Source organism: Notolepis coatsorum, assembly GCF_963971535.1.
Source record: "Notolepis coatsorum genome assembly, chromosome: 12".
Classification (NCBI taxonomy): domain Eukaryota; kingdom Metazoa; phylum Chordata; class Actinopteri; order Aulopiformes; family Paralepididae; genus Notolepis; species Notolepis coatsorum.
The window spans coordinates 31,924,867-31,950,879 of record NC_140176.1 but is presented as its reverse complement, the minus strand read 5'-3'; the positions used below and the strand labels follow the sequence as shown (position 1 = coordinate 31,950,879).

The 26,013-nt window shown below is 46.9% G+C and overlaps 1 protein-coding gene across 1 annotated transcript in view; it reads right to left on the bottom strand.

The window, feature by feature from the left end:
* The window catches only part of crispld1a (cysteine-rich secretory protein LCCL domain containing 1a), a gene marked incomplete at its 3' end in the record, with an annotated part of 51,906 nt that extends 50,763 nt beyond the window's left edge, over positions 1-1,143 (bottom strand). The window contains exons 1-2 of the mRNA XM_084326224.1: positions 848-1,143; positions 1-243 (exon numbers count right to left, since the gene is read on the bottom strand). The exon at positions 1-243 is cut by the window's left edge and continues 244 nt beyond it. Coding sequence (XP_084182350.1) covers positions 1-38 — 38 coding nt within the window. The 5' untranslated portion in view covers positions 39-243; positions 848-1,143. The remainder of the gene's footprint in view (positions 244-847) is intronic.
* Between the last annotated feature and the right edge of the window lie 24,870 nt (positions 1,144-26,013).

The window sequence follows — 26,013 nt, the reverse complement described above, 5'->3', positions numbered from 1 at the left end:
ACGCCCCTTAGCCAGTCCCGGGACACGCACTTCGTCATGACTGGGATGATGATGATGATGCTGATGATGATGCTGATGATGATGATGATGCTGATGATGATGATGCTGATGCTGATGATGATGACGATGATCTCCTCCTCCTATCAGCCCGGGACGGGACGCTGGGATGGGAACAGGGATGCGTTCTCAGCGGCTCCCAAAAGAATCCCGTGTGTTTCTCTTTCCACTCCGCTACAAAGTGACCTGGCAAGGGGGGAGATGTCAGAGAGCTAAGCGGGGGGGATCACTGGCGAGCGCTCTGGTTTGGTGCCCTGTATCGAATTTGCTGAATAACTTGGGTCAATATTGAACTTGGTGATGATATCGCTGGCTGATGGCTTGTGTGCACATCACATCGCTGGGTAACCTCGCGGGGTTCACTGGGGGTAAGCTGGCAGACTGTCGCACCTCCAATGAAAGAAACTACTACTTGTGTTTATAACTTTTTTTTTTTTGCAAAGTGTGTTTTGGGTATGAAAATTATTATTTTCCAAGTAAGTCAAACAATTTTGCTGAAATGTTATGATTTACAAAGTCTACTACAACAACGCAGAAAAGTATACAAAACACAGTGTTTATTGTATTCTGTAGTATAATAAGCACCGAGATACAGTAGTAGTCCACACTCTCAGAACACTGGGATTCTGTGTGATGATTGATGCATGCTGACGGAGGCAAAGAGAGATCATGAAGGTTTACTTAATAAAGCCATAACAAAACGTGCATAGCCTGCAAAATCCTGAAAGACAGACAGTTCAACGGTTTGATATGAATGTAGAGAGGATGTACACTTTGGAAAATAATTTACCTTTAGCCGGTGAGAGCGGTGACAAACATAACTTCTTCTTCTTCTCCCAGTGGCAAAGTGCTCTGTCACAAATTCTGCAGAATAAGCAGAAACTGAGCCAGGGGGGGGGGGGGAGTGCGAAGAATTCCGCCTTCACAGCAATTTGGAGGAACTCAGGTAAACCGCTGTGGACGCAGCGCAACGGTGCCGACTGTCGCTTGGGTCAAAAAAAGAAATAATGCGCCTCTCAGTTCAGAAGCAGTCGCGTTTTATGATCAGCCGGCCCGGAGGGGAGAGTCCTTCTTGCAGGGTTCTTGCACTAGAAGCCGCAAAAGCATCACTTCACATTTTTATCCTCGAGTTGGCCGAAGGGTCGAGCGACGCCTCTCTCTGCGGGACCCCGCCTCTCCAGACTGTGATCCAAACCCACTCGCTCGGGTTCTCTCAGTGCGTGCGTGCGGGCCAGGGGGGGGGGGTGTGTGTGCGCGTGTGTGTGTATATATATATAAACAAACCATCCCCTGCCCTAAACAATCATGCTGCCAGATCACCCGAACCCGGCGGTAAGTATAACCTACTGCACAGACTGGAGCCTTCACACTCGATATGGAGAAGGCTACCGCGGTGAAGGGCATTGTTGCTTTCCTTATGATGATGAAGTAGTGCTTTCCTTTTGAGAGACTTACATTTTCCCTTCAATTAACTCATAACAGTGAGCTAAATATAGCTGTCTCTCGCTGGGGCCCGGCGACAACCAAAGTGGTCTCTCTCTCTCTCTTGACTGGTTGCAGGTTGACTCCCGACGGGGGGGCCGTCACTGTTTCCCCCATGTGAATGTGATGTAGCAGAAGTTGAACGTATAGGTGTACACATCCATACTGGAAACAGAGCCTTTTAAACATGTCGTTTGTCATCTGTTCATTTGCAACAGCAGTCGTGGAAACAGTAGCTAATCATCGGTCTGTAGTGCCGAGAGAAGTTTCCATAGAGAGACATAATCTCCTTGTATTTGATTAACTGACAAACATAATTACACGGACCACTGGCCAAACCACACAAACACTAACAATGGTTTCCACCCCTATCTATCTTTCACGGTAGGCCTTTATTGGATCTCCATGGTTTCCATGGCTCCCTGCGGCCGCCGGTTGTTGCGCCTGAGTCATCAGTTGAGTCAGAGGCGAACAAGTGGGACCAGACGGACGTGAGGAAGACGACGTTTGAGCGAACACGAGGAGCGGATAGATTTAGCAGGATCGGATTGCGGTTAAGTACGTGACATCTCGGACGGTGATTATTATGATACATCGCAGATCACCGTTATGCTGTCAACTGTATATTTAAAATGCCACCCTTGCAGGATGGGGTGGGTTGCGGCCGGAGCCCCCTGTTTAACCTACTTCTTCTAAAGCTGTGATACAAGAGCGCACTCACTGAGGACCAACCGCATTCTGAACTCCCATAAAGTTTACTGTCCGCTCTCCAGGTCAGTGAGCGAGGGCTCTCGGCCGCAGGCAGCCCCACTGCCCCACGGCCCTCTCTCTGCCGTTAGCCCCCCCTCCTCTCTAGCTCTCTCTCTCCCTCCCTCCCTCTCTCCCCATCTCTCTCTCTCTCTCTCTCTCTCTCGCTCTCTCTCCCTCTCTCTCCCTCCCTCTCTCCTCTCTCTCTCTCTCTCCCCATCTCTCTCTCTCTCTCCCCCCCCCTCTCTCTCTCTCTCTCTCTCTCTCTCTCTCTCTCTCTCTCTCTCTCTCTCTCTCTCTCTCTCTCTCTCTCTCTCTCTCTCTCTCTCTCTCTCTCTCTACCGCAGCTGAAATAGCAACGCTCTCGCTTTGCTCCCGGCTCCCCTGAGGACGAGGAGGAGGGGGGGGGGGGGGGGGGCAAAAACACTCATTCATCTGCAACAGGATTAATGCTGCTCTACATTTAGCTTATTACGCGTGCATGTGTGTATTTGTTTGTGTGTGTGTGTGAGTGTGAGAGAGAGAGAGAGAGAGAGAGAGAGAGAGAGAGAGAGAGAGAGAGAGAGAGTCACAGTCACGCATACATAAGCCAAACGACATAAAACGTGCTCTTATTCTGCAAAAAACCCAAATATGTTTTATGGAGCTGCAACGTTAAATGACTGGTATATTGAATTAAAAAGCTGAAACATACAAAGACGGACCTGTGAGCGTTTTTGAGGCGACCATGCCGTGACCCCTGCTAGCAACATGAAATTGTGTGTATAATGAGGAAAAAATGTATCACAGTATTCAGAGCCTTGTGTGATTTACAGTCTCTAGTCCATATACTGTATATATATATATATATATATATATATATATATATATATATATATATATATATATATATATATATATATATATATATATAATATATATATATATATATATATATATATATATACATGACCCTCTCTGATTAATGTGCGTAACATAACATGCACACTACAGCAGATATAGCCTACTGTACTGTACACCAGCGTTTCTTAAAGTGTGGTCGGGGACCCCCGCTGGGTCCTTGAGAGGGTCCCATACTGGTCCTCAGCAAAACGGGGACATTTCATTTCACTGATGTTTTATTCTCTAGATGCACAATGGGAGAATTAATTTTTAATGAAACACAAGACACTTGTGCCCTAATGATCAGGATAAACGCTCACTGAAGAAATCCACTCCTGTTGCCAAAAGAAAGTCTTAACAAGCCATACTGGTATGGTATGGGATCTGGTATGTCATAAATGTATAGATGTAGCAGTACTGTCTATCTGTATGTCGTGTGTGTCATATGATGAATTGAAAATGGGGGACCCTGATGGAAACAAGACGAAAGTCTTTCTCAGGTCTGCATCCTCTTAACAATTGTATGTATTGAGCTGTACTGTACTGTACCCATTCTGCAATCTGTTAATAAACTTTTCAATCAATCAATCAATTCAATCAATCAATCAATCAATACTTATTCTATAGAACTGCACACTATGAATATCGCCCACAGTGGCCCTCAAACAGCATTGCCGACTTCAACAGACCCTTTCATGTGAGCTCTAGTATTGCTGATGCTACCTACTCTACCAGTACCACATGACCCCTAATGGCACCACAACCCAACGTGTATAGATTAGATAGACAGCGATAGAGAGGGGATTGAGAGGTTGGAGAGGTCGAGGAAAGTATAGAGTCAAGGAGAGGTGTCTGTTTGGAATATAACTCTCCCCACGCTGGATGGGGGGAAGAGAGGAGAGGGGGAGGAAGGAGGGAGCTGGAGGTGGTTTAATGTCCAAACCCGAACAGCGTTGCAATAATGACTACTCTGATCTTCCTCTGACGTACTTCATTATTTACCATTTATTTTCTCTGGAGCTCGGTCGTAGCATTCCATTATCGATCGTGATGAACTACATTAAAAACATGGACCAAATCGAAGAAAGACTGGCCGAGGAAGTCAGAAAACATAGCCATTAAGTACGACACAACGCAGCACAGCCACCTAGTGGTTTTGTGGTGTACTGCAACCCACATGTTGAACTGACATGGAAGTTTGTCAGGCTAGCTCCCACGCTTGGCGACAGACAGCCGACATTGAAGCTTATCTCAGCCCCCATTTGATACGATGTTGTCTCAGGGACGTCTCGCCTGACGTCTGTTGTTAAATATGATACAGTTGAGATAACAGTGGAGAAATAGTCAGAATAGACATCTATTCTCTCACTGGACTAACTTCAGGCTATATACATTACAGTTATGGTTAATCTGGACAAAAAATCATATCTAGTGATAAGAATATATCCTCAGATGGGGGACGAAACTTCAAAGAACTTTGAGAGTGCCTGCTGTGGACTAACTAAGCCCCTGCTGTGCGCACTAAACGGAGCAGCAGCAAAGCAACACGGCTGGTTCAGATCAAGTGTGACTGGTACGATGCCACTGGATGATTTTCACTTAATTTGTCTGTCATCCCTCCTTTTTCTCCTCTCTCATACCTCCATCCTTTTTTCTCTCATTCTGCACTAAATCTCTCACATTACCTCCATCCATTTATTGCCTTCTCTCTTTTTCTCTCTCTCTTGCTCCCTTTATCTCTAATGCAGTGCATCACATTTCCCCCCTCTCTCAGTCTCTTTCTCTCTCTGTCTCTCACTTTTACACATGTACTCTCTCTCTCTCTCTGTTCTGTCTCTTCCACACATCCATCTCTCTCCCTCTTCCTCCCGCATTCCCCTCCCCTCTTCTCTTTCCATCCTTCTATCTCTCCCACACAGTCATTGTTAAGGCACCGCCATGGTCCAGATGCACTCTTCAGTAAGTCCATTCCGTTCCCGTGGTCATCCTGCCAGAGACCCCGTGAACCCGGCGGAATGCGTCGCTCGAGCCAGACCACCACATCCGCACAACAGTAGCCCATGGACGCAGGCGGCGGCCGCACGGAAGACCCTAGAAGAAGAACAACAAGAACAACAAGAACCATATTGTTGGCACTAACGCTATCTTGGCCTGTTGCTCGCTAATGGCTCTGGCTCGGCTGAACTGAGGTTATGGCTTGGAACGGCAGGCGGGCGGGGTGAACGCCGGTGTAAAGAGCACGGAGGTCGTTTGGTCTGTACTTCTTCTGCTGTTGTGAACTGACATTATCAGCAGCGTCCAGCCGCAGGGCTCAGCTCAGAGAGCTCTGTAGTCGAGCTGCTTCTACCCCCTGGTGGTGACTGGAGGCCACTGCATTAACTGGACTCTGGTTGATTGATTGATTGATTGAAAACTTTATTAACAGATTGCAGAATGGGTAAATACAGTACAGCTCAATACATTGTTAAGGGGATGCAGACCAGAGAAAGACTTTCGTCTTATTTACATCAGGGTCCCCCATTTTCACTTCATCATGACATTTATGACATACACAACATACAGATACAGTACTGTTACATCCAGACATTTATGACATACAAGATATACAAATATACAGTACTGTTTAAGAGACAGATCCTAAAAGAAAATATATACATTCGAGGCGGAAGAAACTGTACATTGGAGGGGGTTGGGTGGGTGGGTGGCCAGTTTCTAATTGCAGCCTCCCGTAGGTGCTCTTTGAGAGTGGTTTTGAAGGTGGGTAGGGATTCAAATTAATTTGCGGCTGTGGGTAGGGCGTTCCACATTGTTGTGGCATAATTGCTAAACGTGTTTAGTCCCTTGTTTGAGCTGAACCTGGGTTGAACATGATCATCTACTCTAAGCGCCATCCTAGGTTGTCAAAATGGGCAGGGGTGAGGTGGGTTTTAGGAGTAAGGTCAAGCAGTAGTCTGACCAGTTTGTTTTGTGATGTTTATAATCTTGTTTTTAGTGCCTTTGAGGTGCTTTGGTACCATGAGGTGCATGCATAGTCATAGTACCCTTGAATGAGTGCTCTTGTTAGAGTCTTCAGGGTATTCTTGTTTACCAAAGAGGAGATCTGGTACAAGAATCTTGTTCGTTGGCTGACTTTTTTTTATTACATTGGTTGCCATTTTGTCACAGGAAAGATTTGCCTCTAGGATGGAACCCAGGTATGTAATTTCATCTGTCCTTCTGACAATATTGTCACCCACTGTAACAGAGAAGCCAGGTGGCAGGAGAACTCCTTGCCTTAGATTTGATTCGATTTATTATTCACATTTACATTTAGTCATTTAGCTGATGCTTTTATCCAAAGCGATTTACAAGTTCTGTACGACAAGTCAGCAGGAAGGGTACAACTCTTACAGCTGAGTAACATTGTTCATCAAACAGTGCTGAAACCTGGGTGCTGCCGTGTTGAGTGCATATAGTAAAGACATATTATATAATTATTTATATAATTATTATTATTATTATTGATATATTAATATATCACTAGAAAGTACTCAACCTCTACTGTCTTTAACTATGAATTAACTCAACACTCTTAACTGTACCACTGGTGGTGATGTTATTAGATTAGATTAAATTTCATTGTCATCATACAGCACAAGTACAGTACAACGTAAAGAGGTTTGGCATCCAACCAGAGTGCAAGTGCACAGTTATGAGCAAGGTAATAGTAGAAAGACATAAATATAGGCAATAAAATCAGTTATAGTATATGTTACAATAAATATGGGCATATATATATACGGTAAGTGTAACTGAGGGGTACAATTCCCTGACTGTATTGTTAGATATGATATTTAATACCACTACCTCATGTACTTTAACTTCTGGCCACCCAGTACAAGATATAAGTATGATGAACACTTTCCCACCTGATGAAACGAACCAACACAAATGTACCAAATCGAAAGTTTATACAACGATCACTTAATTACATTTATGATTTGAAATATGGAATATGCACTTTTATGGCAAATGAGTATTCGTAGGTAAATCAACATTGAATGTCCAATCTCTGGTTGCGCAGGGAGTAAGTATACAACCTGGAATATTTAGGAAACGATAGCGATGGTACTTAAATGATTATAGCTGGATACACTAAGGGGGAGGGGGGGTCCCGCTGGTTGTAAGACAGTAGGAGGGGGGGGTTAGAGAAGCCGCTGGCGGTATCCCATCTGGCCGACGGTGTCTTGGGAGAATCCAAAGTCTTGGACACGGTGCCCACAGAACCTCGGGCCGCAGACGAATACAGCTGGACCCTCTGTGGAACGGTATCTGCCGGTCCACAACGGAGAGACGTGGTGCGACCTCACGTGTAGAGCGCCGCCTCACCTGGAGTCCTCTCCGGGGGGTAATTCCAACACTCGGCAGTGTTGGCCTTTAACACCTACGTGAGACTGCAATTCGAAACTGGCCCCTACAAATGTCCTAACCTAGTTGTACAGTAAATGACCAAGTAAGGCTTTGTCAATATTCCAATGTACAGTGTAAAATGTGTGTGTGTCCCCTTCCCAACCCCCCCCCCCCCCACCTCCAATGTACAGCCCTCACCCAACCCACCCAACCCCACCCCACCCAACCAACCTCCTCCAATGTACAGTTTCTATGCCAAATGTATATACACTCCTTTTCTGGACACTTTTGTATCACAAACAGTACTGTATTTGCAAATCTGATATGTCATAAATGTATAGATGTAGCAGTACTGTCTATCTGTATGTCATGTATGTCATATATGTTATGATGAATTGAAAATGGGGGACCCTGATGTAAACAAGACGAAAGTCTTTCTCTGGTCTGCATCCCCTTAACAATTGTATGTATTGAGCTGTACTGTACTGTACCCATTCTGCAATCTGTTAATAAACTTTTCAATCAATCAATCAATCCATGGAATAATCAAAGCACACAAAGCATAATCCAAGAGCCGTGGAAGGCTCGCCGTCGTCGGGGTAGAGTAATCCAATATACAGGTCCAGTCGCTCTTGGCCCGGAGCTCCTCGGATGCAATCACCACTAGGGGTCTGACCAGCCTGGTTAAGCGTCCAGATAACGTCAGGAACGATGGGGGTACTGATAACTGTAGAACTCTAACCGAACGATGCACCATACATAAATAGACTATTATCAGCTTAATAGAATACGTCCAACTCGACGGTATGGTGCCAAACTATGACCATTCAACTATTAGTCTACACGATATCTCAATGCCTATTCTGGGCCAAGTAGGCCTTACTACACTGCACGTGCGTCGTGGGGAGGCTTTTGCGTCTGTCACTCTGTTGGAGGGTAAAGAACTGGACTAAAAGAAAATTCTACTTTACGAGCGCCATATATATATGCGCTATGAACAAATAGTACCATTCGTATTTCGCCCGGCATATTACTGCGCGGAACCGGGGGTTGCCTCGACATGTTAGGCGGCACGATTGAACTTGGACCTAGGGGTATGGCAACCTGGCGCCAGGTTCTCGTCCAATGGTAGAATGAAACTATTATGGGCTGTTTAGTAGAAACGGGGATATTCAATGCATATTGTGCAAGGAATATACAGGGGATATCAAACGATATACAAATACAATTAAATATATATATATAAATAAATATACATATTCGGTTTAATCTGATCCTTCACAACAGCCGCCCCCTAATTAGTCCCACCTAATTAGCTAAGCAGAGACAGATTAACCGCACTGTCTTCCACTCAAGGTCCGCTGTAAGGGTCAGTCAACTCACAAAGTCATAGGGTCATGGTCATCATCGATAGTATCTGGGAGTCGGGGCAGTTCTATGAGCCTCGCCACGGGCCGTGTGTAGGTGCGCCCTTGGACGAGTACTTCAGCTGCTCGGACCTTGCCATCGGCACCGGTGATCACTTTGCTTACGCGGCCAGCCGGCCACATAGCTCTGGGGAGTGACTGGTCAACTATCATGACGACTGTTCCTTCTGTCAAGTTGTCTCTCTCTTTTACCCACTTCTGGCGGGTCTGTAGAGACGGTAGGTAGTGAAGTAGGAAGCTGCTCCAAAACTTGTCAGCTAGTACTTGGCTGTACCTCCACATTCTTCGGCCGTTCGCTTCTTCAGGCCTGTACATTGTCTGGGGTAGCGCGGGGTCCAGCCGCCCCATTAGGAGTGTGTTGGGGGTGACTGGGTCGACATCTGCTACATCACTGGAGACGTAACCGAGGGGCTTTGAGTTCAATACTCCCTCGATCTCCGTGAGGACTGTCATTAGGACTTCCTCTGCCACAGTCTGGGCTCCGAGTACGGCATACAGGGCTGTCTTTATAGAACGTACTTCTCGTTCCCAGGTTCCACCGAAGTGGGGTGCGTTCGGGGGATTAAACTGGAAGTCAATCTGGGCTGGAGCGAGGTGGGTCTTAAGTTCTGGGCCCATAGCTTGGAAGCTCTCTCTCAGCTCTCTTTCTCCGCCTTTGAAGTTGGTCCCGTGATCAGACAACAATGTAGACGGTTGTCCTTTCCATGATATGAATCTCCGGAAGGCCATAAGGAATGAGTCTGTGCTCATGGTCGGAAGGAGCTCGATATGTATCGCTCTGGTGGTCATGCATTTGAATACAATACCCCACCGCTTCTCGGTGCCTCTTCCTCTCTTTATATACAACGGGCCAAAACAGTCCATGCCTGTGGAGTGGAATGGCTTGTCGCCGATTCGGAGGCGACAGGGGGGTAGGTCAGCCATCCGTGGTATGCTGGGCTGCGCGCGCCACTTACGGCAGTCTAGACAGGTTCGCTGGAAGCGCCGTACTGCTTCTCTCCCTTGCAATATCCAATAACGACGTCTGATCTCCGCGAAGACTCTCTCTGCTCCTGCGTGGTGTACATCCTCCTCGTATTTCTTTATGATCAGCTCTGTGACCTTGTGTCGGCTGTTCAAGACGATCGGGTGCTTAATGTCATCTGGTAGATCGGGGGCTCTCCGCAGGCGACCACCCACTCTGATGAGATTATGTGCGTCACTCTCTGGTGCCAGGTGAATCAGTCTGCTGTCTGATGGGACGGGGTTTCCTCCCTGTAGACAGTCTAGCTCATCGGGGAACGAGTCTCTCTGGGCTCGTTGTAGTAGAAGAAGTTCTGCTTCTTCGTAGTCAGCTGCTGACATGTCAGTGGTGGACTGAATCTCTGGGTGGTGCCGCAGGAATGTTCTTTGTTGCGCACTCTCTAGGGTAATGCAGTCATCTATGTTGGGGTCTGTGGAGGCGACAGTGCTCAGTCCACAGAACATAGGCTTCTTGTTCTCAGCCTCCTCGTTACTTGCTTCCCTCGGGGTGGGCGTAGGCCAATCTCCTTCCGGGAGCTGGAGGAATGCTGGTCCGTCACTGTAGATGTTGCGACGGGTTAGGTCATCCAGGGACATTCCCCGGGTGATGACGTCAGCTGGGTTGTGTTTGGTATCCACATACCTCCAGCTTGCTTCTTCGGTTAATTCTTGAATCTCGGTGACTCTGACTCCCACGAAGACTTTGTATCTGCATGAATCAGACTTAATCCATGTGAGTACTGTCGTGGAATCTGACCACAAGATTGTTCTATGCACCGGAATGGTGAGTTCACGTTGGATTAACGTGGCTAGATGCGCTCCTGCGAGGGCTGCGCAGAGCTCTAGACGTGGGATAGATTGTTGCTTACGTGGGGCTATTCTTGAGCGGGCCAGTATGAAAGCAGTGTGTATCTCTCCTCCCATCTCTTGGGCACGCAAATAGGCAACCGATCCGTAGGCTACTTCGGAGGCGTCGCTGAAGACGTGTAGCTCAATCTCGCATGTCTCTGGCCTCACTGTGGATGGGAAGTAGCTGCGGCGTATATTGACACCTGGGAGTGAGCGGAGTTCCGTCTCCCACTCTCTCCATGTTGAGGCAAGGTGTGCGGGTATTGGGTCGTCCCAGCCCTGGTCCTTGTCCCATAGTGCTCGTACAATCATCTTTGCCCTGGTGGTGTAAGGTAGAATACATCCCAACGGGTCATATTGTCTGGCGAGTGTTCTGTACACACTCCGTCTGGTGGTCGGTATCGCCGCCGACCTTCCTTGCTCTGGAGCCAAGGGTTTGTGTCTATAGTGGAGCGAGTCTGTTTTGAAGCGCCAGACTAATCCTAGTGTCATTTCTTGGGCTTCTCCTGGGATTGTCGCCATCCAGGTCTCGCTGCTGGCAGCCTTGTCTGCGGAGGAGAGGCTGCGCAATACGTGCGGGTCACTGCTGGCCCACTGCCTGAGATCAAAGCCTCCTTTGATTAGGGAGGCGCGTAACTTGATTAGGAGAGCCTCGGCTTCTTCTTGAGTCGAGACGCTTTGTAGACAGTTGTCCACGTAGAAACTGTTCTTCACACTGTGTTGGACCTCTTCATCTGCTGCTGGGTCCTCTGTGACGTGTTTCTGTAGTGCAAATGTAGCACAGCACGGGCTGCATGTGGTTCCGAAGGGGAGTACTTCCCACTGGTAGATGGATGGGTTCTCATCTCCGATCTTCTCTCTCCATAGGAACCGTAGCAGAGGCTTGTCCTCCTCTACTAGTCTCACCTGCAAGAACATCCCTTTGATATCCCCGCTTATAGCCACCTTGTCCTGGCGGAAGCGCAGTAGCACGCCTAGTAGGGAGGGGCCGAGTGTGGGGCCGGGCAAGAGCTCTTTATTCAGATTTTGGGATCCGATCTGGTAGCTGCAGTTAAACACAATGCGATCCTTGCCGTTGTGATGGACCTTGTGATGCGGCACGTACCATGATTCGGTCGTCTGATCGGCCTCTTTAATGTCAATCTTTGTTACGTGTCCCGCTGTGATTAGCTTCTCAATCTCAGCTCGGTACACACTCTGTTGAGCGGGGTCTTTGGCTAGGCGCCGCTCTGTGTTCAGTAGATAGCGCTCCGTGGCGTCTTTCTTTGCGTGAAAGGGGGGCATTCCCTCTCGCCTCAGGAGTGGAGTTGCGTATCTCATCACTCCACCGACTGTGACTCTCTTAGTCCCCTGCTCGAGTAGGTTGATGGCGTGAATGTCTTCTTTAGAGCGAATGTCTTTCTTTTCGTTCTTAAAGGGCATTGTCTCTAGGGTCCATAGCCTCTTGACATGCTGCAGGAGAGTGGTGTCTTCTTCTGTCGTTCTGGAGTGGAAGCAGCTAGTGGCTGCTGTTCGGTTGAGAGATTTAGCGAGGGGGCCTTGCAATGTCCATCCTAGGCGGGTCTCGACTGCTGCAGGACAGCCTCGGGGGCCTGTATGGACCCGGTCAATCGGGACTATGAGTTCTGCATGGTCGGAGCCTATCAACAGGGTCGGGGTAGCGCCGTCTATGAGCGGGATAGGTAATTGACGCAGGTGCACATATTTATCCATCAACTTGGTGACAGGGTAGGTGTACTGCGATAGTCCTATTTCTTGGCTGGTGAAAGCATTTGTGATCTTGTACCGTCGCTCTGGCTGCCCGTTGGCTGCGATAGTGAAGGAGACATTCTCGCCCTTTATCGTCTTTAAATCTCTTCTTATTGTCCGAATCGTCATTTCGTTCTTGCTCCCCCGCAGTCCCAGCTGAGTCGCAGCGGAGGCGAGCAGAAGGGTCTTCTCTGACCCGTCATCAAGGACGGCGTAAGTGTCCATGACTTTATCCTGGTAGCTCAATGTCACACGGACTACCTTTAAGAGCACTTGAGCTCCGTTGCTGCTGGCGGGGTCAATGTACATGACACTTGCCTTGGTGCCGCTCCGTGGTGCAGGTATAGGCCGTCTTCCGTTACTATCGTGTAGTATATCTAGATGGGCTCCATCGCACCGGCTGCACCTTTTCTTTAGGCGGCATTCGGCTGCCATGTGGGGCCGCGCACATCGATAACAGCGCCGGTTGGACTTTATCCATTGGCTCACTTCTTCTGCATTCATCTTTGTGAATGAGTCACATTGTGACAGCCAGTGTTCTTTCTCACAGTAGGGACACGCTATCTTCCACTTCTCCTTTCTCGAGGGGGTGCTGTGACTCTTACTGCTCGGTACTGACTCTGATTGGTGCATGACAGTCACCGATCTTCTTCCATCACTTATTCTCCTGGGTCCCTCTCTGGAGCTTGGCGTGCTCCGCCCGAAGGTGTCCAGTCGTAAGCTGCTGACCTCTCTCGCCAGGAAGTCGGCCAGATCAAGGAGGGATGGCTCGGGCCGTCGGGATCTCGGTAGTCCCTCTGCCGCCGAAAGCGCTCCTGTCTTGCGGGTGGCAGCTTCTCCAAAATCCTCTCAACGTTAGAGTTGGCGTACAGCTCATGCCTGCCCTTCTCCCGTTGAGCTCCCAGCATCCCCACCAGGGACTGCACTTTGATTGACAGGTCGTCTAGTGAGCGATTGTCTGTGGCTGGGGGTAGGCGGTCAATATGCCTTATCTCCTGGATTACGTAATCCCATATACGTCCATATCTTTGATCCAGCGCTGCAAGGGCCGCTGTGTATGGGGTCGAGGAGGTAGCATAGGCTAGCGCTATATTGTGCGCTCGCGGTACTTTCAGGTGCTTCAATAATATTGCATACTTGTGGCGTTCATCAGCGACATCCACCATCATTGTCTCTAAGCACATCCGGAGCTCCGTGTACTGTGCTCGACTCTCATAGGCGAAGTCTGGGAATGACGGCGTGGCGTTGTATGACGCGGTGGATGGCTGATACATCGGCGAGCGTTGGGGGAGAGACCTCCTGGGCGAGTCCCCTCTTGCGCTTCGCTGTGGGCTGGTACTGGCAGGGTACCATGGCCCGCTGGTCCAGGTACTGTTCCTCGGGGCTGGTCGTGCGTCGTGCTCACCCGTAAATAGAGTCGGGGGTCTGTAGCGCAGCGCCGCGGGGGTATAGCCTGGACTGTATGGGACCTCCTGGTCCGGTGGAGTACTGTGCTGTCGTCGGGCTTGGTTCTCCTCTTCTCCCTCTTCTTCTTCTATCAAATCTTCCAGATCCTGTAATCGTTTATTTAGCTTCTCCGCAGTGTAGGCCGCTCCTTCCTTGTAGCTGGGTCTCGCTTGGACCGGTATGGGAAGGGGATCTGCGGGGGGTCTAGACTCGGTCTGTTGGTCAAGTTCAGGGTCGCTTGCTCGTTGCGGTGACGCTGCTCTTGACTGTTGTCTCGACGAGTTCCTTGAGCCCCTGGCGGAGGGAGAGGGAGTTGTCCTTTTGATCAGCTGCTCTATTAGTTGCGCTTGTAGTCTGTCGCGCTCTGCGTCTCTTTGGGCACCGGCAGCGGCGCGCTGGGCGTCGGCGGCGGCGCGCTCTGTTTCTCTTTGGGCACCGGCAGTGGCGCGCTGGGCGTCGGCCCGGTCTCTTGCCATATTCTCTTCCATCTGGAAGCGTCTCATCTCCAGACTTGTGCGCTGTTCTTCGCTCCGTTGCTGTGCTTGGAGGTGTTCGCGCTCGCTGGTCGCCTGTGCTTGGAGACGTTCGCGCTCGCTAAGCGTCTGTGCTTGGAGCCGATCGCGTTCGGTAGAGGCTGTCAGGCTGACGAGGAACGCCTGTTGTAGTGTCCTCTCCGCTTCGCTGGGGGAAGGCGGTAGTGGAGGTGAGCCGCTCCTGCGTGAACCGCTCCTGGGGGTACTCGTTGGGGAGTCCTGGAGCTCTAGTTCCTCGGCGCTCTCCTCCTCTTCTTCCGTGCAGAGTTCTCTCTCTGTAGGGTTGTCTTCCTCCCGGGGCTTGTCGGGGACTACTTCTTGAGTAGTGGCGGGGGGTAAAGGCATGTCAATTCCCTCCTGGTCCCCACCGTGAGCTTGGTCAGTTACATTAGGACCTACTAGGGCCTCTGTGGTCGGGGAAACCTGGTCGTTAAGGTCAGACATAATTTTACTTTCTACTTTTACCACGTTTACCGTTTGTCGAAGGCTAGGTAGTTGACTGACAGTGTAAGCCTCTAAGTACTGAGGTGTCTGTCGTCTGCGCCGCGGGCGTTCTAGGTTAGGAGGATCGTTTCGTGGAGTGTTCATCATAGGCCATTTCGATATTAATAACACTATATTAATATTACACTAGTTACCCTCCGGCTCGAAGGACCAATTGTAACTGAGGGGTACAATTCCCTGACTGTATTGTTAGATATGATATTTAATACCACTACCTCATGTACTTTAACTTCTGGCCACCCAGTACAAGATATAAGTATGATGAACACTTTCCCACCTGATGAAACGAACCAACACAAATGTACCAAATCGAAAGTTTAATACAGCAAAGGGTGTATACAACGATCACTTAATTACATTTATGATTTGAAATATGGAATATGCACTTTTATGGCAAATGAGTATTCGTAGGTAAATCAACATTGAATGTCCAATCTCTGGTTGCGCAGGGAGTAAGTATACAACCTGGAATATTTAGGAAACGATAGCGATGGTACTTAAATGATTATAGCTGGATACACTAAGGGGGAGGGGGGGTCCCGCTGGTTGTAAGACAGTAGGAGGGGGGGGTTAGAGAAGCCGCTGGCGGTATCCCATCTGGCCGACGGTGTCTTGAGAGAATCCAAAGTCTTGGACACGGTGCCCACAGAACCTCGGGCCGCAGACGAATACAGCTGGACCCTCTGTGGAACGGTATCTGCCGGTCCACAACGGAGAGACGTGGTGCGACCTCACGTGTAGAGCGCCGCCTCACCTGGAGTCCTCTCCGGGGGGTAATTCCAACACTCGGCAGTGTTGGCCTTTATCCATGGAATAATCAAAGCACACAAAGCATAATCCAAGAGCCGTGGAAGGCTCGCCGTCGTCGGGGTAGAGTAATCCAATATACAGGTCCAGTCGCTCTTGGCCCGGAGCTCCTCGGATGCAATCACCACTAGGGGTCTGACCAGCCTGGTTAAGCGTCCAGATAACGTCAGGAACGATGGGGGTACTGATAACTGTAGAACTCTAACCGAACGATGCACCATACATAAATAGACTATTATCAGCTTAATAGAATACGTCCAACTCGACGGTATGGTGCCAAACTATGACCATTCAACTATTAGTCTACACGATATCTCAATGCCTATTCTGGGCCAAGTAGGCCTTACTACACCGCACGTGCGTCGTGGGGAGGCTTTTGCGTCTGTCACTCTGTTGGAGGGTAAAGAACTGGACTAAAAGAAAATTCTACTTTACGAGCGCCATATATATATGCGCTATGAACAAATAGTACCATTCGTATTTCGCCCGGCATATTACTGCGCGGAACCGGGGGTTGCCTCGACATGTTAGGCGGCACGATTGAACTTGGACCTAGGGGTATGGCAACCTGGCGCCAGGTTCTCGTCCAATGGTAGAATGAAACTATTATGGGCTGTTTAGTAGAAACGGGGATATTCAATGCATATTGTGCAAGGAATATACAGGGGATATCAAACGATATACAAATACAATTAAATATATATATATAAATAAATATACATATTCGGTTTAATCTGATCCTTCACAACAGTAAGAATACATATATATAGGACAGCAGCAGGACAGCAGAAACCACCACAGTCAGGACAGCTGAAACCATTACAGTCAGGACAGCTGAAACCATCACAGTGAGGACAGATGAAACCATCACAGTCAGGACAGCTTAAACCATCACAGTCAGGACAGCTGAAACCACCACAGTCAGGACAGCTGAAACCATCACAGTCAGGACAGCTGAAATCACCACAGTCAGGACAGCTGAAACCATCACAGTCAGGACAGCTGAAACCACCACAGTCAGGACAGCTGAAATCATCACAGTGAGGACAGCAGAAACCCACTAAACATTCCGCCGTCGACTAAAAACACACCTTCAAATAATATCTGAAAAAATTAAATCTGTCTTACTTGTACGTACCTTACCACTATATCTAATATGTACTATGTTATACTTATACCGCTACCTATCATGCTAATATGTATATACTACTATCTTACTATACTTATACCACTACCTACTGTATCATGCTAATATGTCTATACTACTATGCTACTATACTCAGGGCCGCAGCTACGGGTGTGTGAGCAGTGCGGTCTCACAGGGCCTCGCGAGAAGGGGGGCCTCGTGAGAAGAGAGAAAAGAAAATTAAATTTTTTAATTTTTTTTATAAAAATATAAATAAATAGAATGTTAACAATCACTTTCCATCACAGACCTAAAATGTAGTTTGGCTTACATGCTTATATATTTCACATTAGACACGTTTGTAGAATAGTGTTTTCCGGGCTCTGCGGCTCTGCAGATATACTATTGGTTTCATTCAATGACCCGTTTACTTTTTTGCAAAGCATCGTGGGAGGACTAACACTAGGGGGAGCTGGTTGGCATCGGTCTGGTAGTCGGTAGAGAGATGTGAAGAAGACCGGTATTATCCACGAGGGGAGGGGGTACAGGTACAGGGTCTATTCGGCGCTATCCACGGGAGTGAGTGGATGTCTTGGCCAAGAGCATCCTACTTTTGAAAACCAAATGTGCAGCATCAGAGCAGAAGAAATAACGCAGCGTGCCGTAAGCTTATCAATACCAAGTATAGTGATTAGGTTATGCCAAGACGAAGAGGACGTTTGGCAGATGGACTGAAGATGAAAGTTGTTGCGTGTTAGAACGTTCAGTCAGGCTAGCCATGTCGGCTAGTAGCTTAGCTAAAGGCAGGGACAGCTAACTAGCGTTAGCTAACCTAGCTAGCTAGTTAGCTTTAGCTACGTAACGTTATCGAGTGCTAACGTGTGGTTCAGTCGGGCTAGCCATGTTGGCTAGTAGCTTAGCTAAAGGCAGGGACAGCTAACTAGCGTTATCGAGTGCTAACGTGTGGCAGATAAACTAGGAACAGATTCCCAAGTTCATCCCAACGGGGGGGACAATATCATGGGACTGGTGAACTTTGTCATCTCCACGGTCGTCTCCTTCCTCTTGGACCTGATTCTGCGTTAGGGTGAGTTTTTAATGCAATCTATTCTGTTCCCACCGCGGATATCTCTCTCTCTCTCTCTCTCTCTCTCTCTCTCGCTCTCTCGCTCTATCACTCTCTCTTGCTCTCTCTCTCTCTCGCTCTCTCTCTTGCTCTCTCTTGCTCTCTCTCTCACTCTCTCTCTCTCTTGCTCTCTCTCGCGCTCTCTCTCTCTCTCACGCTCTCTTGGTCTCTCTCTGTCTCTCTCTCTCTCACTCGGTGTGTTGCATCATGCAAGGGTCTGCTCACACTGTCCTCGTGCAGTTTGTGACGTGTGTACTAAGCTTATAGAGTTCGATTCAAATAAGGCAAAACTGCAAATCTGCATGTCGTGCTTGAAAAATTAACCTGGCTTTAAGCTTGTTTATCAGGTTCCAGGGGTGTTTTATGCATTTTCCCTGTTACTGCCAGGTGTACGATTGTACAGGTGCATTGCCACTAAACCTCGGGCAGCGCTATTATTTTAGAATACGTTGACTGTATCATATGCCCAGCCTCGGGCAGCGCTATTATTTAAGAATATGTTGACTGTATGCCCAGCCTCGGGCAGTGCTATTATTTAGGAATACGTTGACTGTATGCAAAAAAAAAATATATATATAATTTTATTAATAAAAAAATATATATAATAATTATATACATTTTTTATTTTATTTATTTACCTTTAGGGGGGGGCCTCGCGTTTAAATCTCGCACAGGGCCTCGCATTTCTCCCAGACGGCACTGACTATACTTATACTACTACCTACCTACTGTATCATGCTAATATGTCTATACTATGCACTCAGTGTACTCAAGGTCGACAGTATTTGATGAACAATGCCACTGACCCTTAGCTGCCAGAGTTGTTGCCTCCTGCTGACTTGTTGATCACAATTTGTAAGTTGCTTTGGATAAAAGTGTCTAAATGACTAAATGTGAATGTGAATGTGAATGTCAAGTGCGCTCACACATTAATGAGGAGAAATCTGAAACATTTAAATACGCTTTTTTGATGGATACTTTAGACAGCAACCTGCACTGTACATCTGAGATTCCAGATGTTCAGGTGGCACTGGACTTTTTTTTGGGGGGGGGGGGGGGGGGGGGACACACCTCTATTTCAGTTGTTGATAAACATGCACCCTTCACAAAATCCAGAATAAAAGACAGAGTAATTCCTTGGTTCAGCTTTGTTTAAAGAAAGGAATAGTGCCTGTTCTTGTGCCAGACACTGTGGAGATCCTTTGCGTTGGCTATCGAAATAAATATACTTCAGCTGTGAGAAAAGACAAGTCAAATGATTATTTAGACCTAATTACTCGCTCCCAGTCAAACCCAGCAAAGTTTTGGAAGGCAGTAAAACTCAAACAAAATCAAAACCACTCATTTACTACCCACACGTTCACTTTGACTGTAGGGGCAGCTGGGTAGTGTAGACGTTTAAGCCCTGGGGCAGCTGGGTAGTGTAGACGTCTAAGAGCAGCTGGGTAGTGTAGACGTCTAAGCACTCGCCTACCACCTCAGAGACCCGGGTTTAGTTCCCAGCAGCGGTACCTCCGGCTTGGTCAGTCGTGCCTACGAACACAATTGGCAATGTTCACAGGTGGGAAGCTGGTATGAGTCCTGGTCATTGCAACAGCGACTCCTGCTTGTCAGTCGGGGGCCTGTTCAGCGGGGAGGGGATCTGGGGGGAAAAAACGTGATCCTCCATGAGCATTAAGCTCTCCCAGTATCAGAGGAAAAGAAGCATCTGGCGACTCCACATGTATCGGAGGAGGCATGTGGTATTCTACACCCTCAGAAAAAATAAATAACGCACATCCTCCGTTTCTTGGTGCTGAGCCAAACTGTAAAAACAGTAATACATAAAACAAAGCGGGGCTCGCAACTCACTTGATGTTCCAAGGTGTTTTAATTGACAAAATAATAGCAGTGGATACAACGTGTATAAAAATATGTCATTTTTTGTGTTGTATTTATACTTGATAAAGACCGGAAGGGTCGGTCGAAACGTTGTATCCACTGCTATTATTTTGTCAATTAAAACACCTTGGAGCATCGAGTATGTTGTCTACACCCTCCCGAGACCAAGAGTGGGGCAGCATGTGATAGTCTACACCCTCCCCAGACCGACAGTAGGGCAGCATGTGGTAGTCTACACCCTCCCCAGACCAACAGTAGGGCAGCATGTGGTAGTCTACACCCTCCCCAGACCAACAGTAGGGCAGCATGTGGTAGTCTACACCCTCCCCAGACTGACAGTAGGGCAGCATGTGATAGTCTACACCCTCCCCAGACTGACAGTAGGGCAGCATGTGGTAGTCTATATACCCTCCCCAGACCGACAGTAGGGTAGCATGTGGTAGTCTACACCCTCCCCAGACCGACAGTAGGACAGCATGTGGTAGTCTACACCCTCCCCAGACCGACAGTAGGGTAGCATGTGGTAGTCTACACCCTCCCCAGACCGACAGTAGGGCAGCATGTGGTAGTCTACACCCTCCCCAGACCGACGGTAGGGCAGCATGTGGTAGTCTACACCCTCCCCAGACCAACAGTAGGACAGCATGTGGTAGTCTACACCCTCCCCAGACCGACAGTAGGACAGCATGTGGTAGTCTACACCCTCCCCAGACCGACAGTAGGGTAGCATGTGGTAGTCTACACCCTCCCCAGACCGACAGTAGGGCAGCATGTGGTAGTCTACACCCTCCCCAGACCGACGGTAGGGCAGCATGTGGTAGTCTACACCCTCCCCAGACCGACAGTAGGGCAGCATGTGGTAGTCTACATCCTCTCCAGACCGACAGTAGGGCAGCATGTGGTAGTCTATACTCTCCAGACCAACAGTAGGGCAGCATGTGGTAGTCTATACTCTCCACAGACCAACAGTAGGGCAGCATGCGGTTGTCTATACTCTCCACAGACCGACAGTAGGGCAGCATGTGGTAGTCTATATACCCTCCCCAGACCGACAGTAGGGCAGCATGTGGTAGTTTACACCCCCCCCCAGACCGACAGTAGGGCAACATGTGGTAGTCTATACTCTCCACAGACCAACAGTAGGGCAACATGTGGTAGTCTACACCCTCCCCAGACCAACAGTAGGGAAGCGCAACAACCAGGAAGGGAATTGGAATAACGAATAAATTGGGGGATGGGAGCAAATGAGAAAGGGAAAAAAAACATTTTGCTGACTATTTCTGATCAGGATGAAATTTGACTAGCCTTTAACAAACATTTGAAAAGGATTACTCAGGGCCCCTTGTTAATAATGATTATTGTGTGTGTGCCAATTATCACTGAGCAATTTAAGACATATATTTAATCTTTCAATCTCAACCGGCAGATTTCCTAATGTTTGGAAATCGGCCCATGTGATTCCTTTGCATAAAGGAGGTGATTGAGATTATTTAAATATATACCACCCAATCTCCAAATGACTCTGCTCAGCAAATGTCCTGGAATCTTTAGTAAACAACCAGGTTAAATATTTTCTTTCAAGTCACTCAGTACTTAGTCCACAGCAATCTGGATTTAGAGCAAACCACAGCACCATTTCTGCCATTACTGTATGTTAGTTACAAATTATATCAATAATAATAATAATAATAATAATAATAATAATAATAATAATAATAATAATAATAATAATAATAATAATAATAATAATAATAATAATAATAATAATAATAATAATAATAATAATAATAATAATAATAATAATAATAATAATAATAATAATAATAATAATAATAATAATAATAATAATAATAATAATAATAATAATAATAATAATAATAATAATAATAATAATAATAATAATAATAATAATAATAATAATAATAATAATAATAATAATAATAATAATAATAATAATAATAATAATAATAATAATAATAATAATAACAAATTGTATTCGTAGTGCACTTTTCGTTCACTAAAGTGCTACAGGGTTTTACTTACTTACTTAGGCCTTTTATTCCTTTCGGAACATAGGCCATTGATGAAAAGTTTCCACCCCTCCATCCTCTCCAGCTGTTTCCACGTCAGTCCCCTCGTCTTGAGTTCCTGCTCAGTGTCTCTTCTCCAGGTGTTTTTGGGTCTTCCTCTGCCTCGCTTGCCTCGTGGGTTCCAGGTTAATGCCTGTTTAGTTATTGCGGTTTTGTGTCTTCGAAGTGTGTTCCCAATCCAGCTCCATTTTCTCCTGGTCAGCTGGACCTCCACTGATTCTTGCTTGGTGCATTCCCACAGCTTGATGTTGGTGATTGTGTTTGGCCAGAAGATCCTGAGGATACGTCTCAGACAATGGTTGATGAAGGTCTGCAGTTTATTGATGATGTTAGTGGTGGTTTTCCAGGTTTCAGAGCCATATAGCAGTACGGATTTGACGTTGGAGTTGAAGATTTTGAGCTTGGTGTTGAGTTTGATGTTTCGGGTTTTCCATATCTTGTGGAAACATGTTGAATGTTGCTCTTGCTTTTCCTATTCTTGCCCTTACGTCTTCCTCAGTCCCGCCATCCACAGCTATAACACTACCCAAGTATGTGAATTTGTCAACCTCTTCCAGTGTCTGGCCCCCGATGGTTATGGGGTTTGTGCTTTTATTATTGACTCTGATTACTTGAGTTTTTGGTCCATTTATTTTGAGCCCAAGTCCAGCTGCAGTTGTTTCTAGCAGCTGGGTTTTGTCTTGCATCTGTTGATGGTTGTGTGAGAGTAGTGCGATGTCATCCGCAAAGTCCAGGTCTTCGAGGTGCTCCGTTAGACTCCACTGGATGCCAGTCTTTTTATTGGTTGTGGTTTGCCTCATGATCCAGTCGATGCATAGGAGGAAGAGGAAGGGGGAAAGTAGGCAGCCCTGTTTCACGCCGGTGAGCACTTTGAAGTGTTCTTGTGCACATCCGTTCAGTGGCGAATCCTCATGGAAGCCAACGGAAGCCAGGCCTCCCTATATGAAAATATGAATTAATATCAAATATGAAATATGAAAAAAAAAAAATATATATATAGTTTACAATAATAATAAAAAAAATGCATCTGTGTTATAATTTTTTTAAATGTCTCTCTCTTCTCCTTCTCACTCTCTCTAACACACTGTGCCTACTGCAGCAGAGCAGAGGAGACTGGAGAGGAGGGAGGCGGGATGTCCTTCTCCAGCGTCCCATGTTAAACCAATACTGGCCAATCCGATTCGAGCAATCGAGCTGACTAAAGCCCTGCCCACACCTTAAAACGGGGCTTTGAGCAGAATAATTAGTTTTGAGTCTACATACTGGGATTACTGGAGTGGCATCTAACGTGAATCACGTGACAACGGCTGAACCATAGGTGACGTCATCCCCTCGCGGGATTGATTGTTTGAAAATTTTATTAACAGCAGGCACGTTCAGACTAATCCTGTATTCTATTATCAAACATTTAGCACTTTATTAGCCACTTAGTTTTAGCCGGCGGGACATTTATTGAGGACCAGCAGCACAGCACACCACTGTGACTGTGGATATTATCTATCTGTCCAGGAGGAGCAAGGAGGACCAGTTTATTGACCAGGTAAGATGCAGTTTCTACAGTAGCTTGCATGCTAAGCTAGAGCTACTAATGTAACGTTATGGCTAGCTTGGATGCTAACTGAGTGATTGATTGATTGATTGATTGATTGAAAAGTTTATTAACAGATTGCAGAATGGGTACAGTACAGTACAGCTCAATACATACAATTGTTAAGGGGATGCAGACCAGAGAAAGACTTTCGTCTTGTTTACATGACATACAGATAGACAGTACTGCTACATCTATACATTTATGACATATCAGATTTTGCAAATACAGTACTATTTGTGATACAAAAGTGTCCAGAAAAAGAGTGTATATACATTTGACATAGAAACTGTACATTGGAGAAGGTTGGTGGGTGGGGTGGGGTTGGGTGAGTGGGTGGGGGCTGTACATTGGAGGTGGGGGGGGGGGGGGGGGGTTGGGTAGGGGGACACACACATTGTACACTGTACATTGGAATACTGACAAAGCCATGACTGAGTTGTCCTTACAGTAGAGGAGTGAAGTGTCATGTTTATTAGTCACATCCCTGTGAAGGAGGAGTGAAGTGTCATGTTGCATGATGCTAGTAGTACAGTAACTAGTATATTGGTGCGTCCTAGGGTTAAATGCTACAGTATGCTAACTATTTGGAAAAATAACTGTTCAAAACTGTTCTCTTGGTTTTTTTTTTCATAGTAGTAACGCTGCCGAGCCATACTGTACATGGTGACTGCTTGGTTTGACTGGCAATGGCCGCCGAGCCATACTGTACATGGTGACTGCTTGGTTTGACTGGCAGTGGCCGCCGAGCCATACTGTACATGGTGACTGCTTGGTTTGACTGGCAATGGCCGCCGAGCCATACTGTACATGGTGACTGCTTGGCTTAAGTAAAAAATAAAAATAAAAAAATATTAATAATTTTTTTTTTTTTAATAACTTTTTTTTTTGGCATCCCCTATTATTTTACCCACGCGACGCCACTGCATCCCTTATGTAACACTTGGCATTTCATGTCCTGATACATGTTCTTGATTATGCTAATGTATTTTTTAGGGATTCCATAGTGTGCCATGAGTTTCCAAAGCAGCTTGCGGTCTACACTATCGAATGCCTTTTAAAAATCTATGAAATTGACATAGACAGGTCCGTGCCATTCTATGGATTGCTCGATGATGATCCTGAGGGTGGCAATTTGGTCACTGCACGATCTACCGTTCCTGAAACCGGCTTGGTTTTCTCTCAGTTCATCATCGACCCCTTTTCGCAGTCTGTCCAAGATAATGCGGTTGAACACTTTGCCTGGTGTTGAGAGCAACATAATCCCACGATAGTTGTTGCAGTTCTTAAGGTCTCCTTTCTTGGGTATAATAGCAATGAGCCCATCCTTCCAGTCTGTTGGTACATTTCCTTCTTTCTCCCAGATCCCTTTGATCAGCTGGTGTAGCATGGTGGCTGAGGTTTCAATGTCTGCCTTTAAAGCTTCTGCTGGAATGTCATCTGGCCCTGCTGCCTTGCCACGTCGCAATGCATTGATGGCCCTTTTCACCTCATATCTTGTTGGGGGGGCACAGTTGATCTCCAGCATGTGTGCAGCTGGCGGAATCTCCACCTCTTGGACAGGGGGCTCTCTGTTGAGGAGCTCCCTAAAGTGCTCAGTCCACCTTTGGTGTTGTTCTTCCTTGGTGGTGAGGAGTCGTCCTTGTTTGTGTGTTTGTGTGTTTGTCTGTCTAAACCTCCCGGTTAGTTTCTTGGTGGTCAGGTAGAGTTCCTTGAGGTTATTCTTTCCCGCTGCTTCCTCTGCTTCTTGCGGCAAGTTTTCTATGTATTTCTGTTTGTCGCGTTTGATGCTTTTCTTCACCTCCTTGTTTGCTACTTCGTAGTCTCTGTGAGCTGCTCCCTTTTTTGCTCAAGTTTTGTTTTGCCCTCCTCTCCTCTATTCTTTTCAGTGTTTCAGTGGATATCCAGGGTTTGTGGCTAGTTTTCTTTCTCCCTACCACTTCTAGGCATGTCTCCTTCCATACGGTTTTCAGGTTGTTCCAGTGCTCTTCCACTGGTTTTACAGGGCTACAGGGTTAATACATAGTTAAAAAAACATAGTTAAAAATGTAGTTTAAACAGAAAAGTAAAAACAACAAAACATTTTCTTTTAAATCACAAGAAATAGCTAGCAATCAAAGGCCTTTTGAGATATAAATGTTTTCAGGCCTGCTTTAAAAGAGTCCAGGCTCCGTGGTGCCCTCAGCTGGATGGGGAGGCTGTTCCACATGGCGTGGTGCAGCCGAGCAGAAGGCTCTGTCCCCCATGGTGCAGAGCCTGGTACTGGGGACCCGGAGGAGCAGGCTACCTGCAGATCTGAGGGTATGGGTGGAGGACTTTGGAGTGCTG